Source organism: Leucoraja erinacea, chromosome 4, assembly GCF_028641065.1.
Source record: "Leucoraja erinacea ecotype New England chromosome 4, Leri_hhj_1, whole genome shotgun sequence".
Classification (NCBI taxonomy): Eukaryota; Metazoa; Chordata; class Chondrichthyes; order Rajiformes; family Rajidae; genus Leucoraja; species Leucoraja erinaceus.
In genome coordinates, this window is record NC_073380.1 from 93,718,808 (window position 1) to 93,739,350 (window position 20,543).

Sequence of the window (20,543 nt, forward strand, 5' to 3'; positions counted from 1 at the left end):
TGAGGCAGCATCTACGGAGTGAAGGAATAGATGATGTTTCGGGTCGAGACCCTTCAGACTACTGTGGGGGTGGTGGGAAGAAGAAAGGAAGAGGCAGAGAATGGGAGTGGAGGGAGGGAGGGAAGAAGGGTAGGGAGGGTGTAGGGGAGAGAAGGGAGGGACGAGAGAGAGGGCGGACTTGAACTCGGCAAGCGGGCGGAGCCGACCGAGCGGGCGGTGGGCCTCTGCAGCTCTTGGGACCTCTCTGGATCTCGCGGGGCCTCGGAAGCCCAACCAAATTACTGTGTGTTCAGCGGCTTCAATCCAGAGCCCTGGGGGTGGGTGGGGCGCTGCGGATGGCCCGCCAAGTGCGAGTTATGCAGAGGGGTTACGTAACTCGCAGCTCGTGGAAAACTGGCCAGCAGGCTGCGCGTTGAAAACTGCGCAGCGGAGCCATTGTGACGTCATTCAAAGAAGATTTCAGATTGGTGAACAATTTGAAGAAATAACTTGGGAAATAATGAATCAAAATCAAATGATGAGGCGATTTTCGAGATCATGAGGTAAATCTCTGCCGGAATGTGTAAACATTTCACCGTTACAGCGTTGGGTTTTTGAGGAGATGCGAATCATAGACAAACGCATAAATCCACACACAAATACATCCACATCCAAGATCAGTGTTTTATAATAATATAGATAAGTTATTACAAAACCCACATTCTATAATGAAATAAACAAATTATTTTAGCACAGAATTAACCCTGGGAAGAAAAATTATCTGGAGATTCGGCTCTGATGAAAGATCAGAGGGAAGCTAATTTAAGGAATATTGCATTAATTTTTAATCTACTTGCAATACATTGTAAATATATGCATAATGTTTACAATATGCTGTACAGTAACTAGGTTTTAAAATGATTACATTTTAGTCAATTGTGTGCAATAAACAATGACTGTTGCAAAATGTAATTGCTTCTGAACTGGAAAATGTTAAGATTATTAGATGCATCTCTTGGTTATCTCAGATGTTTACTCACTGGATCGATCTATCGTGTGCTAGGTTTTGCACACCCCCTCCGCTCTTTATACTGACTGCTTGACCACTTTCAGTCCAAAGGGGGTTCCACCCTAAATGTCGACTGTCCATTTCCTGCACAGATGCTGCCTCTCTCGCCGAGTTGCTCTGGCAATTTGCTTCAGATTTTGCATCTGTCTTTTGTGTCTGCTTTCTTAATTCTCATTAATATTATTACTATAGAGCTAGTCTTTTATTTTGTGATTTGTCTATCAGCATGTCAACATGGCAGCAACAGAAAATAACCCAAAGCATGAGATTTGAAATATGCAACCAGCCATCACAGTTAGAAATGGAAATACTAGAATTCATTGGATTGAATCACTGTAGTTCATGGGCTGCACCAACACATCATGGACCCAGTCTAGTTGAAAGGACTCAATCCAAAATATCGACTGTCTACTTCTCTCCAGAGATGCTTCCTGACTCCCCCCCCTTCACCCGTTCCTGCAACTTCACTCCTTTTTTTATTGCCACAGATCCCAATATCATTCACCTACCTAATTAACTGTGTAATGGTTAACAGCGTTTATTTAAAATATTGCTTGTGCTTTTGTATTTATGCAATCTTATGTACTTATTTGTATCAAATATTGAGTTGACCATTTGGGATAGAGATGGGAAATTTGATATGATCATGCTTCATATGGTAATGAATGTTTGCATTTTGCCACTCGTGCAGGAGTGGAAGCTTGATCACTTGGTAAATTCAAGGCAAAGCTCAACAGATTTTAAAATATCAGATCGGCGGAATATGTAGTTAATACAAGAAAATGAGGTAAATGGTCAAATATGATCTTATTGAATTGGCACCCTGTTGCCCGCTCCCCCTCATGGCTCAGAGATGCCAGGAACTGCAGATGCTGGAATCCTGTGGAAAACAAAGTATTGGAGCAACTCAGCTTGTCAGACAGCATCTCTGCAGGTCAGACTCTTCATGATCCTAAACTTCACCCATCCACGTCCTCCAGAGATGCTGCCTGACCGACTGAGTTACTCTGGAGCGAAGGAATAGGTGACGTTTCGGGTCGAGACCCTTCTTCAGACTGATGTGGGAGTGGGGGTGCAGGAAGAAGAAAGGAAGAGGCAGAGACAGTGGGATGTGGGAGAGCTGGGAAGGGGGGGTGGGGGGTAGAGGGAGAAAGCTGAAATTGGAGAAGTCACTGTTCATACTGCTGGGGTGTAAACTATCCAAGCAAAATATGAGGTGCTGCTCCTTCAATTTACGGTGGGACTCACTCTGGCCATGGAGGATGCCCAGGACAGAAAGGTTGGATTTGGAATTGGAGGGGGAATTGAAGTGCTGAGCCACCGGGAGAGATCAGCTTAGAAAGACTGGTTAGGTCCTTGGATGGAGTTGTCGCTTTACCTCCCCCTTGACTCCATCCAAGGACCTAAGCAGTCTTTCCAGGTGTGGCAGAGGTTCATCTGCACCTCCTCCAACCTCCATGCCAAAACCCCACAGTATCCTAAAAGTAGATTGCTGGAAGCATAGGTAACCCACAGGTTTGAATAAGTTAGGTCTTTATTCTCTGGAGCGCAGAAGGTTAAGGGGAGACTTGATAGAGGTCTTTAAAATGATGAGAGGGATAGACAGAGTTGATGTGGACAAGCTTTTCCCTTTGAGATTAGGGAAGATTCAAACAAGAGGACATGACTTCAGAATTAAGGGACAGAAGTTTAGGGGTAATATGAGGGGGAACTTCTTTACTCAGAGAGTGGTAGCGGTGTGGAATGAGCTTCCAGTGGAAGTAGTGGAGGCAGGTTCGTTGGTATCATTTAAAAATAAATTGGATAGGCATATGGATGAGAAGGGAATGGAGGGTTATGGTATGAGTGCAGGCAGGTGGGACTAAGGGAAAAAAAGTTGTTCGGCACAGACTTGTAGGGTCGAGATGGCCTGTTTCCGTGCTGTAATTGTTATATGGTTATGGTGGGGGTGGGGGTGTTCCTAGCAAATGGAGCATATCATTATTTTCTGCAATGCAAGGGCCTGTGAGCTGTGCATGGATCAAGAAATTTGTGTTGAAAAAATACATTTTACTTGTGTTGAAAAAATGTATTTAGTTTCTCCTCACGAATTCTGTTATAACGTGTTTATTCCATATCTCAATTTTTGAATTCTGTAGGAACGGGTTTCTGTCCCCCAATTCAGGGATGCCTGCACTCGGCCAATCAGGCAGCAACAGAAGGGATAGAAACAAAGGCAATGTGCCTTGACTCTGGAAACATGAGAAGATGAACATGTTTTTATTGCTGGAGAGGAGGGTTAAAGATCATACAAAATCTTGCAGATCAGTGTTGCCAAAGTAACAATTACTTTAAAAAACTGCAGTTGAATAGAAATATCACACAAACCAAAACAAACATACAGCCATTTCGTTGGACAGAAAGGAAATTAGATTTCTGTGATGCTCAGTATTTATGGAATTCAAACAAGAACCCGTCTTCAAAACAAAAGAAAACGTTGACAATTTAACCTCCGCTGATACTTTAAGGCCATTGAAACCAATCAATGGGGGTGGGACATTTTAATTTTATACCATTGTAACTGTAGAGGAAGACAATGGATGACTGTTCATGTTAATTAGCCTTCATTGAAAGCCTCAAGAATAGATCCGATCTGGATAGGTATTAAGTTGCCATCTGCTGTATTAGCATATCATTATAGACACTTAATATGCGGTTCTGAACATAATTGTCACATAATAGGCTGCTGCCGTATACCCAGGGAATCATCCCTCAACACCGTGACAAAAGTTAGTTTATTTTAGGTGCCTGGGGTTTTGTTCTCAAAACCCTTGCATCTGCCACAGGTTTTCAAATATTTAAAAGAAAAGGGTTCTGCCAGTTGAGCACACTCCCATTGTACATATGTCATTCTTCAAAGAACAGTCTTAAAATTAAGTAATTATTGCATTTGAAACTAGTGAATTGTTTTTTAGTTTAACAACATTACTGTTGTGAAGGGAGAGGCAAAATAGATTCTCTACAAGACCTGCCTGTAATCAAACTGTTCTCTCTCATGGTGATTAAGAAGGAACTGCAGATGCTGTAGAATCGAAGGTTACACAAAAAAGCTGGAGAAACTCAGCGGGTGCAGCAGCATCTATGGAGCGAAGATAGATGCTGCTGCACCCGCTGAGTTTCTCCAGCTTTTTTGTGTAACCTCTCTCATGGTGATCTTGGATAGCAAGCAGGAGAGTCTGCATCAGCGGTAGGTAAAATGCTGGAGAAACTCAGCGGGTGAGGCAGCATCTATGGAGCGAAGGAAATAGGCAACGTTTCGGGCTGAAACCCTTCTTCAGAGCCACTGATCCTGGAGAAGCTGACCAATCAATAATCAATCGATCAATCAGATTTATTCATCACATACACAATAAAGTAAGTCCTGAATCGATGCTTCCCTACCAGAGACCGCGGCTTCAGGATGATATGGGCTGCAGGCCGGCGGTCGGAGCTCTTCTCCAGGGGTCCCCAGCGAGGGATCCCACTCCGGATGGTAAGTCCATGCCGTGCCCACGGCTAGAAGCTCTGCAGTCCGCGGCTTCAAGATGTTGCATCTTTGACACAAATAAATCTCATAGAAGTGATGGCTAACTAGACAAGTTGTACAGTATTGTGGAATTGGGTGGGGCTGGACCTGCGGGAAGTGTACAATCCTCAGCTTCTGGCTGGCAGTATGTCAGATTCCATGAGGAAAGGCATCATTACAAGCAGAAGGGAGAGAAAGGCGACATCAGGAATCGGAGTCCCCTCTCAACGCTATATGTGGACGATAAGATTCTGCCCATCGCCAACCAGGTCAAGTCTGCTCTCAGACAGGTGATCCACTTAACCCAAACCTGTGCTGTACTTGGCAGGAAAGTCTCAGGCAGCCTCCTGCTTCATCAACCATCAACCGTGTGCAGGACAGAGGGATGGACACCTGCCTAGAGGGGTGAAAACACTAAGGAGACATCTATCTAAAATAAGGAATATACATATGCATCAAACAAAATTGTTGCTACTTCCGTCTAAGAAGCACTTATGCCCTTGTGGTCCCATAAAGCAGCCAAGTTGCTCGTGGACACCACATACTCCAGGAACACCCGGACAGAGGAGCAGGCAATCACGATAACCCCGGAAGAGGGGCAGGCAATCGGCCTGAGTGGATTCCTTGGCTGCCCGATGCCATGACCCACAAATGCCACAGCAGGCCCAGTAGTAAATTAACCAAGAGCTCCCCAGACCATTCCATCCCCCACCTGCAGGGTACACAGCAATCAAGGGAGTGGGGCCGGTGAAACCAGAATTTGAGCAGCCGCCCCTTCAAATATTCTAAAAGGGGCTGCAACCACACACATTCCACGTACATGTGGTACATGAAATGAAATGAAAATGAAATGATTCAATTTATTGTCATTGTCAGTGTACAGTACAGAGACAACGAAATGCATTTTTAGCATCTCCCTTGAAAGGGAGACACAGGGCGTCGCGGTGTGCCCGCGCCTGCCGCCGTACATTCCATTACAGGCAAAGGTGGGTGAAGTGTCTTGCCCAAGGACACAACGACAGTATGCACTCCAAGCGGGATTTGAACCGGCTACCTTCTGGTCGCCAGCCAAACTCTTAGCCCATTGTGCTATCTGCTGGCTGCAGAAATGGCATGGTGAGCCACACAGAGTATTGTGTGCAGTTCTGTTGACCCAGCTACAGGAAGGATGGCATTCTCTTATAGAAACTTACAAAATTCTTAAGGGGTTGGACAAGCTAGATGCAGGAAGATTGTTCCCGATGTTGGGGAAGTCCAGGACAAGGGGTCACAGTTTGAGGATAGAGGGGAAAGCCTTTTTCACACAGAGAGTGGTGAATCTGTGGAACTCTCTGCCACAGAAGGTAGTTGAGGCCAGTTCATTGGCTATATTTAAGAGGGAGTTAGATGTGGTCCTTGTGGTTAAAGGGATCAGGGGGTATGGAGAGAAGGCAGGTACAGGATAATGAGTTGGATGATCAGCCATGATCATCCAACTCAGGCGGTGCAGGCTCGAAGGGCCGAATAGCCTACTCCTGCACCTATTTTCTGTGTTTTTATTAAGTTGGAAAGGGCGCAGTAGAGATTCTCAGGGCCGTACCTGGGCTTGCGGTACAGGGAGAGGCTGGGACTTTGGAGTGTAGCAGGCTGAGGGGTGACATTATCAAAGTGTACAAGGTCACGAGGGTCATCGATGAGGTGAACTCTGTTTTTCCCCCAGGTAGAGGTCTAAAAAATGAGAGGACATATCTGTAAGCTTACGGTGAAAGGACAGAATTTAAGAGGGACCTTGGGGGTAACCTTTTCCATTCAGAATGTAGTCTATATTTGAAATAAACTGCCAGTAGAAATCATAGAAGCTGGTACAATTATGATTTTCAAAAGGCACTTGGACAGATATATGGATAGGAAGACTTTAAGAAGGGTATGGGAATAGCCAAATAGGTGGGCCAATGGGCCTGTTTCCATGCTGTACAACGCTTTGACTATCATATGTGTAGTCGAGAGATTCAATGAGCTTAGGAAGATGTTTGATAGCTATCCCCTGAAATAGGGATAGAGATATCAAGAAAGAAGGGTCAGGTCGTGGACTAGATTACTAGGAGAGTAGGGCCTTCTATGTTGCTCCAACATCCAATGAAGCTGATGAACACCATCTCATCTTTCAGCTGAGGACATTACAGCTACTGGAATATGATATTGAGTTTATTAATTTCAAGCAATCCTCTATTTCCTCCCAACAGATGTGGCTGTACCTTTGTTTCAATCTGTTTTGTGTTTTGTCAAACTGCCTGTACTTCAAGTAATTGGTACACATTATCCCCCCTTTGGTAGATCTTTGTCCACTCGTTCACGCAGATTTGACACAAATGTTCCTCAATTAACTGCATCATTATGAAAAAATCAATTCTCGAATAACTGTCGCATATGTCCCCAATGAAGATGCTATTATCCTCCTTCATACAAAAGTAAATCTATTAAGGATGGTTCCGCGCCAAGAGAGGAGATAAAAAGAGTGCACCGCACCAGCTATCTCCAACAACCAATGTTTAAAGGCGGTCTGCCGTGTTTCGACAAATGCAATCAACCCGGCGTGCACAATCAAATAAGATCAAATAGAACACGTTTCCTACAACTTCAGGCTGTGCACGCCATACACATGAAGAATGTATTTCTCCACTTACCCCCCACCCCCCCTCCTGCGCAACCAATCAGTCTGAAGAAGAGTTCCGACCGAAACACATCATATCCGTGTTCTATGGAGTTACCATAAAATGTACAATGATTATTTTTTTGACTGACTAGTCATTGTCATAGAGTGATAGTGTGGAAACAGGCCCTTTGGCCTAACTTGACAAAACCAGGGCAGGTTCCAGCTACACTCTTCCCATCTGCCAGTGTTTGGTCCATATCTCTCCAAACCTGTCCTATCAATGTACCTGTCTAAATGTTTCTTAAACGTTGGAATAACCCCAGCCTCAACTATCTCCTCTGGCAGCTTGTTCCATACACCCACCACCCTTGTGTGAAAAGGTTCCCCTCAGATTCCTATGAAATCTTTTCCCCTTCACCTTAAACCTATGTCCCCTGGTCCTCGATTCACCGACCCTGGGCAAGAGACGGTGCATCTACCCGATCTGTTCCTCGCATGATTTTATACACCTCATCGAAGGGTTTCGGCCCGAAACGTTGCCTATTTCCTTCGCTCCATAGACGCTGCTGCACCCGCTGAGTTTCTCCAGCAATTTTGTCTACCTTCGATTCTCTAGCATCTGCAGTTCCTTCTTGAACATTTTATCTACTCCACTGCGATATCTCCTCAAGTTATGCCTACTTTGAAGATGTTCTCCTCCTCCCTCCGAAGACAGTTTTACATCTCCTCTCTGACAGCCCCCCTCTGTGATTCACCCTTCCCTCCAAAAAAAGTCTTAGGAAGGGTTTCGGCCCGAAACGTTGCCTATTTCCTTTGCTCCATAGATGCTGCCGCACCCGCTGAATTTCTCCAGCAATTTTGTTTACCAACGAATATACCAAGTTTACCAAGAACCTGCTGCTGACCTTCTACCACTCGTCCATCGAGAGCCTGCTGACATACTGCATTACAGCATGGTACGGCAGCTGCACCATGGCAGACAGGGAGAGGCTTCAGAGGGTAACTAGGACAGCACATAAGATCATTGGCTGCCCTCTCCCCTCCCTGATGGATATTTACACCTCCCGCTGCCCTCCCTGATGGATATTTACACCTCCCGCTGCCATCCTGCAGGGCAAAGAATATCATCAAGGACAGCTCCCATCCTGCGTTTGGACTGTTCGACCTGCTGCCCTCTGGAAGGCGCTATAGGTGCATCAAATCCAGGACAAATAGACTCAGGAATAGTTGTTTTCCGAAAATTATAACTACTCTTAATTCACACATGCACTGATGTTACAGCCCAACACCCGGACTTCCATCTATTATATCCACGTAATGAAATTTGGAACTGTAATGTGTATTGTAACTGTAATTTTTAACATTAAAAATTTATTTTTTTAAATATTTAATATAATCTTTAAACATCTCCTTCACCATTTTGCCTTTATAGATATGTATATAGCGCCGCAGAATTGTGCACCTATCCCCCCCCCTTCTCCCTTTTGTTTTTGTTTTTCTGTTTCTTGTTTTTTGTACTAAATTATATGTATGCACTGAGTACGAGCAGCTTTTAATTTCATTGTACATGTATAGTGACAATAAATGGCATATCTATCTTACTTCATTAATGTTAAAAGTCACTTCATAGTCCCAGCCTACTCAACCTCTCCCGACAGCTCAGAACCTCTAGTCCTGACAACATACTTGTAAATCTTCTTTGCACCGTTTCCTGTTCTGCAACATCTTTCCTATAACATGGTGCCCAGAACTGAACACAATACTCTAAATGCGATCTCACCAACAACTTATACAACCACAACATGACTCCCAACTTCTATACTTAATACTCTGACTGATGAAAGCCGATGTGCCATAAGCTTTTTTCATCACCTTACCTCCCTACAACTACACCTTCAAGGAACCAAGCACATGCACTCCTAGATCCTTCTGCTCTACAACAGTCCCCAGAGCCCTACCATTCACTTTGTAGGTCCTGCCCATGTAAGAGATCCCAAAATGCACCACCACACATTTCTCTGTACTAAATTCCATCAACCATTCCTCAGCCTACCTGGCCAATCCATCAAGATCCTGCTGCAATCTTTCACAACCATCTTCACTATCTGCAAATCCGCCCACTTTTGTATCATCAGCACACTTGCTAATCTTGCCATGTATGTTGTCATCCAAATCATTGATGTAGATGACAAAACAGTAACTGACCCAACACCTCACACCGAGGCACACCACTAGTCACAGGCCTCCAGTCCGAGACACAATCTTCCACCATCACCCACTGCTTCCTTCCATGAAGCCAATTTTCTATCCATTCAGCTATCTCTTCTTGGATCCCATGTGATCGAACATTCCAGAGCAGCTTACCATGCGGAACTTTGTCAAATGCCTTTACTGAAATCCATGTATATAACATCTACAGCTCTGCCCTCATCGACCTTTTTGGTCACGTCTTCAAAAAAACTCAGATTTGTGAGACATGGCCTCCCATGTAAAGAAACATGCTGGCTATCCCCGATCAGCCCTCGTCCAGCCACTTGCCTGTATATCCTATCCCTCAGAATACTCTCTAGTAACTTTCCGACTACAGGTGTTAAACTCACTGGCCTATTGTTCCCAGCAGTTTCCCTGCAGCCCTTCTTGAATAGAGGCACATTTGCCACCCTCCAATCTTCCAGCACCTCTCCTGTATTTATAGAAGACTCGTAAATTTCAACCAGGGTTCCTGCAATTTCTAGTTTCCCACAATGTCCTCGGACATATCTGATTAGGCCCTGGAGGTTTGTCTACCTTCATACACAATAGTACCTACAGCACCTCTTCGACCATAACACTGACTGCTCTCGACAGTTCCATTGACTGCCCAAAGTTTCTCTGTCCTCCTGTCTTTCCCCTCGGTAAATACTCATTGAGGACCTTGCCCATCTCCTGTGGCTTCACACAGAGGTGACCACTTTGATTCCTCAGGGGCCCCACTCTCTCTAGTCACCCTTTCTCCCCCGATATGTATTTATAAAATCTTTTGGGGTTGTCCCGAATGCTATCTGCCAGAGCTATCCTCTGACCCCTTTTTGCCCTTTGATTTCATTTATTAGTTTACTCCTCAGTTCCTGAAACTCCTTCGGGGATGCACTTGATCCCAGCTGCCTATACCTGTGCCATGTGTCCATCTTATTCTGAATGCGTCAATTTCCCACGTCAGCCAAGCTTCCTTACATTTGCCTGCCTTGCCCTTCACTCGAACAGGGACGTGCATATCCTGAGCATTTGACAGCACACTTTTAAAAACTTGACTGATGTTCCTTTCCCCTCAAATAACCTGCTCCAATCATCTTGAGCGAGACCTCCTCGCATACCCTCAAAGTTCGCTGGTGCAGGGAGCAGGGATTTAAATTTATACACCACTGGGATCTCTTCTGGGGTAGGGGTGACCTGTACAAAAAGGACGGGTTACACCTTAACTGGAGGGGGTCCGACGTTCTGGCAGGCAGGTTTGCTAGTGCTACACGTGTGGGGTTAAACTAAATAGTGGGGGGGGGGGGGGGGGGGGGGGGGGGGGGGGGAGGGATCTTCAAATTGGGAGTAGAAAGATGGAGTTGAAAGGGAAGTGAGTACAGAAAAAGTTACAAAAGACTCCCGAATTAATGGGAAGGAAAGTTCAAGAAGGGATAAGAGAGTAAGGTCAGGGCCAATTGCAAGCGGTGTGAGAGGGGAGGTGAAAACCGAGGTTAAAGTGTTGTAGATGAATGCATGAAGTATAAGAAATAAAGTGGACGAGCTTGAGGCTCAGTTAGAAATTGGCAAGTGATGTTGTGGGAATTACAGAGACATGGCTGCAAGAGGGCCAGGGCTGGGAACTGAGTATTCAAGGGTATACCTCCTATCGAAAAGACAAGACAGGTGTGCAGAGGGGTTGGGGTAGCTCTGTTGGTGAGGAATGATATTCAGTCCCTTGTAAGGGATGACATTGAAACAGGAGATGTGGAGTCAGTATGGATAGAACTAAGGAATTGTAAGGGTAAAAAGACCCTAATGGGACATCGACAGGCCCCCAATCAGTAGCCTGGATATAGGGTGCAAGTTGAATCAAGAGTTAAAATTAGCATGTAGTAAAGGTAATACTATGATTGTTTTGGGAGATTTCAACATGCAGGAAGACTGGGAAAATCAGGTTTGTACTGGACCCCAAGAAAGGGAGTTTGTGGAGTGCCTCTGTGATGGATTCTTAGATCCGCTGGTATTGGAGCCTACCAGGGAGAAGGCAATTCTGGATTTAGTGTTATGTAATGAACTGGATTTGATAAAGGAATTTGAGGTTAAGGAGCCATTAGGAGGTAATGGCCATAATATGGTCAAGTTTAATCTACAATTGGAGAGGGTGATGGGTAAATCGGAGGTGTCGGTGTTACGGTTGAACAAAGGGGACCGGATTTACGTAAAAGCTAGACAAACGTAAGCTTAGGGCCTCGAGATCTAGGGAGGGGCCTGGACCCACTCCACCAAGGTGTGTAAAACTTTTGACATAGTGGCGTTGTTACAAAACCTACCATCGGTGGCGCTGTTTCCACGCTGCAGACTCCAACTCCCCTGAGTTTGACTGCGCTAGGTCCTAGTGCTAGGCCCCCCCAACCCTGGTAACCTCAGTGGCTGTTCCACTGGGTCTTCCCCATTCCCCTCAAACCATGTGACCCCAGCTCTTCCCCACCCACACTACAGTCCTCATACCCCCGACCACCCTTCACCAGACATCGCCTCGGCCTCAGTCCACTCACCTGCCTTCCTCCGGCCCCAACCCCCGACCTCCCCCTCTCAGATACCGAACGGTCTGTCCTCAGCAGAGGGCCTCACCTTTGACTCCCTCCGTCCCCACCTCAATGAGTTCCGCGCCCACCGCAATTTGGAGCTCTTCTTCCGTCGCCTCCGCCTCACACCGTTCTTCCATGGGAAGGTCCTCACCCCCATTGATGATCCCTTTTCCCGTCTCCAACAAACCCCCTCCTCTTGGACTCCCCCTCATGGCCATCTTCTGGCTTTACACCATTTTATTTTAAACTGCCAGCGGGACATCAACCGCCTCAACAGTATACAATACCATGTAATTCTGTGTTCAGGGAAGTGGAGAGAGGACAGTGTTGCTCACTTGGCTGGGGTTTGTTTTTCTTACCACTTCCATTGGCCGATAATTAGTAAAGTTTTGAATTGGTCTACCAAACTGCTTTGTGAGTTGTCTGTTTATTAAGAAGTGAACCTGTTTGTTTAGTTAGAATAAAATCCCTGTCCCACTTAGGAAACCTGAACGGAAACCTCTGGAGACTTTGCGCCCCACCCAAGGTTTCCGTGCGGTTCCCGGAGGTTTTTGTCAGTCTCCCTACCTGCTTCCACTACCTGCAACCTCCGGCAACCACCTGCAACCTCCGGGAACCCCACGGAAACCTTGGGTGGGGCGCAAAGTCTCCAGAGGTTTCCATTCAGGTTTCCTAAGTGGGACAGGGGCATTACAGTGCTATCACTGATGTCCTCAGTCATTCGTCCTCTGATGTTAATGTGAAGGGTGATACCAGGCTTAAAGCTAACAATCTTTTGCAGAAAATGGAAGAACTGGAATTTGTGCTTGTGCTGCATTTTTGGACCCGTCTGCTAGGTCATTTCCACAAGGTCAACAAATCCATTCAGAAATCCAAACTGTTATTGAGTACTTGTGCAAGTTCGTAGTTCACTTCAGGATTTTGTAAGCAAAATTAGAAAAAAAATTGATGAGCTTGTGCAACAAGCACAGGCCACCTTGCCAGATGTTAACTACAGAACTGTCACAGAAAAATGCTCCAATACCAAAAACAAAAATGTGAATTTCAAACATGTTCGAAACATTACACTTGGAAGAGATGAGACTCCTCCTAGCTGGTAAAGCAGATCACTTCCAAAAGACGTGGTCTGCATTTATGGAACTATTACAAGCTAAGGTGCAATAATAAGTTAAAATATAAAGGCTACCAGGACCGGGTAATGGGGGGTATAAAATACATTTTTAATAAAAATATGGTTGGTATATCCTTTTTTGCGGAGTTTTGTGTTACAATAGAGCGACTGATTTTCCTTTTTTTTCTTTTCTTTCTAGGGTCTTAATTATTTTCTTTGCTTCCTTCTCTAATTCCTTCCCTAAGGGGTTCTTTTCTCCCAACACTTTTCTGCACCTTCACGATTCTTGCTTACTTTTCTTACTTCTTTTATTTCTTTCTCTTTTAAAGCTCTAAAAATGAAGTGGTACAACATAATGTAATAAGATATATGCGATGTATTAATGTGATTTACTGTACTGCTAATAAAAATAAAATAAAAAAAAAAAAAAAAAAAAGAACTGTCACAGGGAGACAACGAGTAAGGAAATGGCAAGTAAATGATGGAAGTGCACCTGGACCTGATGCTTTAGATAAACTCTCTTGAAGAGATATGTTTAGGATAAAATCTTTTATTCCTATACGAGATGCACTTGAAACCAATTTAAGAAGAAGAGGTACTGTGTACACTGAAGTTGCACAACAGTTTTCCTTTCTTGCTAATCTGACCGCATCTAAGCCTGAAATTCTGCAAGGTGTTGAACCGTTGATGGAAGCAAACCCAGAAGATGTTGACCTGAAACTTACTGATGAACTTTTGCACTTTCACTCGTACGTGAGGCAAAGCCATAGGCCTACAGAAGAGCGCTCTCTGTCTCATACAGACCTTTATCAAATAATATACAAGGAAACAATTCAGATGGCCTTCCCTAATGTGGAAGCAATCTTGTGGCTGTTTCTTAGCTTAATATTCACCAACTACTCGTGAGAGAGGTATTTTTCAAGACTCAAAAGACTTAAACATGAATTAAGATCCACAATGTCTCAAGAGAGGTTGTCTTCTCTGAGCATTCTGTGCATTGAGAGTGACAAACTTAGACAAACAGATCTTGGCGAACTTCTGAATGATTTTGCTATGAAGGCAAGAAAAAAACATTTTTGATCTTAGTGACAATAGACAATAGGTGCAGGAGTAGGCCATTCGAGCCAGCACCACCATTCAATGTGATCATGGCTGATCACCCCCAATCAGTACCCCGTCCCTGCCTTCTCCCCATAACCCTTGACTCCGCTATCTTTAAGAGCCTTATCTAGCTCTCTCTTGAAAGCATCCAGAGAACCTGCCTCCACTGCCTCTTGAGGCAGAGAATTCCAGACTCACCACTCTTTGTGAGAAAAAGTGTTTCCTCGTCTCCGTTCTAAATGGCTTACTCCTTATTCTTAAATTGTGGCCCCTGGTTCTGGACTCCCCCAACATCGGGAACATGTTTCCTGCATCTAGTGTGTCCAAGCCCTTAACAATCTTATGTTTCAATCAGATATCCTCTCATCCTTCTAAACTCCAGAGTGTACAAGCCCAGCTGCTCCATTCTCCCAGCATATGACATTCCTGCCATCCCGGGAATTTGTAGTTTCTTTATTTCTTAATATTCAAGATTCAATTCAAGAGACACTTATTGTCACATGCACTAATTGGTGCAATGAAATTTGGGGGTCACCATCCGACATCGGAATGGGAGAACATTCTCAGCGGCTTGGACTTCCGAATCAGCCACTTCCTACCGGAGACAGCAACTCCCGAAGTCCACAGGCTGAGCTGGGCGGAGATTCATGCTGGCGGCCCTCGGCAAAGGGATGTTGAAATCAGCGCGGCCCGAGGCTGGGAGCTCCGCAAACCAGAGCTGCATGATGTTGAAGCAGCAGGCCCAACACTACAGAGCTTCAAACTGCGACCCAGGTAAGGCATCGCCCGCTCCGCGGTTAATCCAATATGTATTTTAAAACCAACTGTTTAGTGACAACATACAGTAGGAAGTAAAAGTGTCACACTGTCACTGTCGGGTTGTCATGGGCCTCTAGTCGTGGGGGTGGGGGATTGGGAGGGTCGGCTCACAAGTGAAACAGCTTTGTGCCTCTCTTCATCTAAATCCGGCCCTGGCTGGAGTCAATCATAAAAGTTAAAATAGCCGCACATTTGGATAGCAGTAACAGGATCGGTCCAAGTCAGCATGGATAGGAGATTAGTGCAAAAATTAGGGCACATGGTATTGGGGGTAGAGTGCTGACATGGATAGAAAAATGGTTGGCAAACAGGAAACAAAGAGTAGGGATTAACGGGTCCTTTTCAGAATGGCAGGCAGTGACTAATGGGGAATTTCTAATTCTAATTTCTAATCTGGGGGTCCTTGTTCATCAGTCAATGAAAGTAAGCATGCAGGTACAGCAGGCAGTGAAGAAAGCGAATGGCATGTTGGCCTTTATAACAAAAGGAGTTAAGTATAGGAGCAAAGAGGTTCTTCCGCAGTTGTATAGGGCCCTAGTGAGATCACACCTGGAGTATTGTGTACAGTTTTGGTCCCGTAATTTGAGGAAGGACATTCTTGCTATTGAGGGAGTGCTGCATAGGTTTACAAGGTTAATTCTCGGGATGGCGGGACTGTCATATGCTGAGAGAATGGAGCGACTGGGCTTGTACACTCTGGAGTTTAGAAGGATAAGAGGGGATCTTATTGAAACATGTAAGATTGTTAAGGGTTTGGACACGCTAGAGGCAGGAAACATGTTCCCGATGTTGGTTGAGTCCAGAACCAGGGGCCAGAGTTTAAGAATAAGGGGTAAGCCATTTAGAACTGAGACCAGGAAACACTTTTTCTCACGGAGAGTTGTAATTCTCTGCCTCAGAGGGCAGTGGAGGCCGGTTTTCTGGATACTTTCAAGAGAGAGCTAGATAGGGCTCTTAAAGACAGCGGAGTCAGGGGATATGGGGAGAAGACAGGGATGGGGGGGGGGGGGGGGGGTACTGTTTATGGATGATCAGCAATGATCACATTGAATGGCGGTGCTGGCTCGAAAGGCCGAATGGCCTATTCCTGCACCTATTGGCCTTACCTCAATTGAGTATGTTAACATGTTTGCCCTCTCAGCCCCTATCCATAACTATCTTAAACCTGATCAAACAGTGGTCACTGGTCTCAAAAGGCTTGTCGACATCATTTCATTCACTTGCCTGTCCCAATTGCCCAAAACTAGATTAAGTGTTGCCCTCTCACGTGTGGGGGGCTTCCACATAGCGCTGGAGAAAACTCTCCTGAACGGAGTTTTGTGGCAACAGCAGTTTTTATCATCAAATTTGTTTTCATGCATCAGGATATATCATGGCTGCAGTTACCACTACATATCCCACCTAATGTCTGACATTAGAAAGTGAATAACTAACTTAAAGTTATGAACATACATTTCAATACAAAATGAAAACAAAATGGATTTTCTTTAAATTTCTTTAATATAGGCTGAAGCAATCATTACACAGAAGAGGCCGACACAAAAATTATATGTTGTTATATTTACACCTGTCAAACAAAATGAAACTCCACAAGGAGAGGTCAACTCTCAATACAAACCAGAAACAAAAACCACAATAATTTACCATTAGAAACAACTCTAATTTCAGTGTGATAGCCTTTTTGTTTTACAATCTGTAAAACACATCAAATGTTTACTATTCCAAAAACAATTCTGTTTACACATTATTAAAATTTTGGCAACATTCTTTAATATTTAACCATGAAGGGATGCAAGGATGTGCGATGAAGTTGAAAATCTACTTTGATCTATCATGTGCCTTGACGTTTTCCTACATTTTGTTTCTTTCACTGAACGATTACTGTTGTGGTTATTATTTTAGCATTAAGATCTAATAAGTAACCATTGACTATTAGCATCATTTGCAAATCTGCATCAGCTGGATTTACTATTGTATATTAACTATTCCTGTCTCACTGTATACTTGTCTTTTCAGTTACATTTTTGTATCAGAATCACCACAGGCACTACAAAGATATTACTGTTTTCTAACCAGGGACTTGTTTATTAAACGTTGCAATCGGGTAATTTCAAATGCTGGTTTGCTTAACCTTTTCTGCAAAGATCAAACATAACTCCATTTAAAATGAATAGCAACTCTAATTTATGTGGCTCCAGAATGTTGGGAACATTCTCCAATTGATGGAAATAATCATGTTTTCTGTGCCTTGTGAAATGTTAAAAGATTATGTAAAAACACCTGCTAGATTAAAAACAGCCATATATAATTGCGCTTAGTGGCTAATGCTTAAAAAAAGCAAACCGCATTTGAAAACAATTTACATACCTGCTACCATCTTGTGCTGACATTTAAGGTCATTGAATGAAGACATTGTGAATTAATGGGATATACCAATTTACTGAAGATTGCATGACCTATACCAGCTATTACTGATGCAAACAAAATACAATATTGAAAATGCAGACTCTGCTTACCAAAAATGCTAAACATATATTAAAGTATTAATCATGCAGAGAGAAGATGGCAACTATACATAATGTTTGTACACTCCATTTGCAGCTTTCCATTCATGAATTGAGAGCATAACAAACAAGCCCCTGAAAGTATTTTTAATAGACACATTGCTGCACAAGGGATAAGACCTGAGCTGTAATTCTATGGCTACTGCTCTGTCATAGCATGAACATTTTGTTTTGTTTTCTTAATATTGTACTCTGTGGGTTTTACCTGCCCCAGCCTGCTGGGTGAAACTCTTGTTTAAAATGAAAATTTGAGAAAAAGGCAATGTTATTTAGAGAACTCCCTGCTACCTTTTGAGTTTTTTTTTAAAAAGATGTGATTTTACTGTACTTCGCTTACTTTCTGCTGTTTTAGACTAAAATCTGTATTTAAAATTAGAAAAATAGTGGAGAAAGGGAAGTGTGAAGAGAGCATATGAAATGTTATAGGTGTAAAGAAAATACCATTGAGCCACATGCATACAAACAAGCCAACTTCTGTGGACAGTTAAATTTAACAGAAAGCAATGTCTAAATATTTTATGAAATTACAAATTCTGTTACCGTGAATGGCTCATTTCAATAGGATCAACATTAAGCACTAGAAAATTACTGTATGTTTAACTGTGTAAAAACATCAATTTTTTTTAGTCTTGTTACTGTAATGGCACTCGAACTAAACATTAATCCACGCTGACTCATCATGCCTGTGTGTTGTATTGCTTATGTTAGCTGATAGTCTGCTATAATTCATCTCTATTTACTGCAAGGACAGTAAATATGCATAATACTGCTTACCGCTCCATCCTATAGAAAAATCTTTGTACATGGATAAAATCCAATAAATTAAATCTTTCATTTTACTCAATATGCTCCAAATTCAATGCACTACTCTTTACCTTTCAGTCACTGAATACCTTCCTTAACAGTCTTAAATAAAATTATCCATTCCTCAATAAAATAAATCTCAACGTGTTGTGCTCTCTGTCAGATTACAATGAAATTCATAGCATGTTATATATGATTTGGCACCTTCTGACAGAAGGGAAAGAATAAAGCAATCGGCAAACTAAAAAGCAGCTGCAACAGGAAACAGTCTGCATAATTATAGACTGTAAAATCCAAAAGGTAATGCAACTAGTAAAGCTTCCCCTATGCCCCAACTGCCTTTTCCCCTTTATTCCACCAGTCTCCTCTCTCATGAGCTTCTCACATAATATACTTCTGGTATGTTATGGAGATAATTTTTTTTCCAAATACACACACTGGAATGGATTTCTCCAGATCACGGAGACCCCCCTAATCTTAATTTCCACACTATAATTTGTACATTTACGAAAATCGTGGGGCCGAGCGGTCATTGGTAGTTGTTTTTCTCAGTTTTACTCCACGTCGGATGGCACTGAGCATGTCTTCACCCTGCGGAGGTAAGGGGGCCGATGAACTTTCACCAGCCGCAACTGGCTCCTGCAGGCTTGAGGCTGCACCAGGGTTGTCCACCGCTGCAGTCACCATTTTGGTGGCCGGGGGCACTGCTGACATCTGTTGGCTCATTACAGACTGCCTTTCTTCCTCTGTGGAGTTGGTGGACTGGGACAACACAGGTGAGGTGGCTAGTGCTTGTGTGCACGCAGCTGAAGATAAATTATTTTCTGAAGTCTCAAGACCCTGCTCCGAGCACTCCTCTGGCCCAAGCTGTAAGCCGGAATAGCCACCAGCTTCAGGCACAGTTGGAGTTAGGACAGGAATCACAGGTGTCTTGATTGGTATTGGGCCTGCGCCTATAGTTCCTCTTCGGACTGAAGGTTTGGTTGAGGGCGTTCGCCTAATTGTTGCGACGCCTGGAGTCATCATCGCTGGTGCACAGTTTGTTGGCAAGCCTGCTGTCGATGCAGGGCGCTTTGCCTGGAACATTCGGCGATAGGACTGGCTTATGTCACTATTTCGTGGGATTGTGGAGGACTTGTCGAACTCGGTCTGTTCAACATCTTGATCACCACTAACCGAGAAGTAATCATAATCTGAAACTAAACAAATCATTACAAAACTATTTTTGAAACAAAAATTGACCCTGCATTGCAGTAATAGATCTAAAGATTGGGAAATGTTTGCCGTGAATTCAATTTCACTTTTTATTGCACAAGGAATCATTGTGTCCACTAATGCCAGCTACACGTATCACTAAATTCTAATTCTGACCTGCAATTTGAAATTAATAACCAAAGACTATGTATTTGCAGGCATGGACTCAATAAGGAAACAACTCCCCACAGTTTCATTGGGGAACACCTACATTGAAGGCCAAGGTCTGGAGTGCTGGCTTCAATTCTAATCACTGCACTTTAGGAAGAATGTGAAGGCTCAGCAACTCAGCCCCACCACTTTACTGGAATGGGCCCAGAATTTCATCACAAACTGCCTCTTATTCTGTGGGGTTTGTGGACTGGGATGTCGTGGATGAGATGACATGTGCCTGCATGAAAACAGGGCAATGCTGCTTGCCAGAAGAGCCACCTGCTTCAGCCACAGTCGCAGTTTTACCAGGATTACAGGACCCTTGATTGGTATTAAGTCTGCCCCTTCAGTTCCTCTTCAGACTGAAGGTTTGGTTGAGGGTGATCCAATACTACCAAAATTGCGAATGATCTCCTTGGAGCAGAGAATGATTAAAGGAAATGTAATTGAGATCCACAGATTTAGATGAGATAAACATAGAAACTGTTTATATTACCGGAGTACATGACATGAAGATTACTGGCATATGTAATGGATCATGGAGGGAAAAGTTATGACTTTTCCTCCTCAAACTTGGGGTATTGCCTGGGAGCATTGATGTGAAGTTCAAAAAGAAGTTGGATAAATATCTGAAGGTAAAAGATTTGCAGGGGAATTTGACAGGATAGGTCTTTAAAGAGCCAGCAAGGACTTGATATATCCACAGGCTGT

At 43.7% G+C, this 20,543-nt stretch overlaps 2 protein-coding genes across 4 annotated transcripts in view; both read right to left on the reverse strand.

The window, feature by feature from the left end:
* Positions 1 to 20,543, reverse strand: part of LOC129696693 (uncharacterized) — a 181,965-nt gene that overhangs the window by 46,380 nt on the left and 115,042 nt on the right. The gene's annotated exons all lie outside the window — the stretch shown is intronic.
* Positions 16,539 to 20,543, reverse strand: part of LOC129696692 (protein MTSS 1-like) — a 157,013-nt gene continuing 153,008 nt past the window's right edge. For all 3 annotated transcript variants that reach the window (XM_055634812.1, XM_055634813.1, XM_055634815.1), the window contains one exon: positions 16,539 to 19,624. In XM_055634812.1, coding sequence (XP_055490787.1) covers positions 18,930 to 19,624 — 695 coding nt within the window. In that variant the 3' untranslated portion in view covers positions 16,539 to 18,929. The remainder of the gene's footprint in view (positions 19,625 to 20,543) is intronic.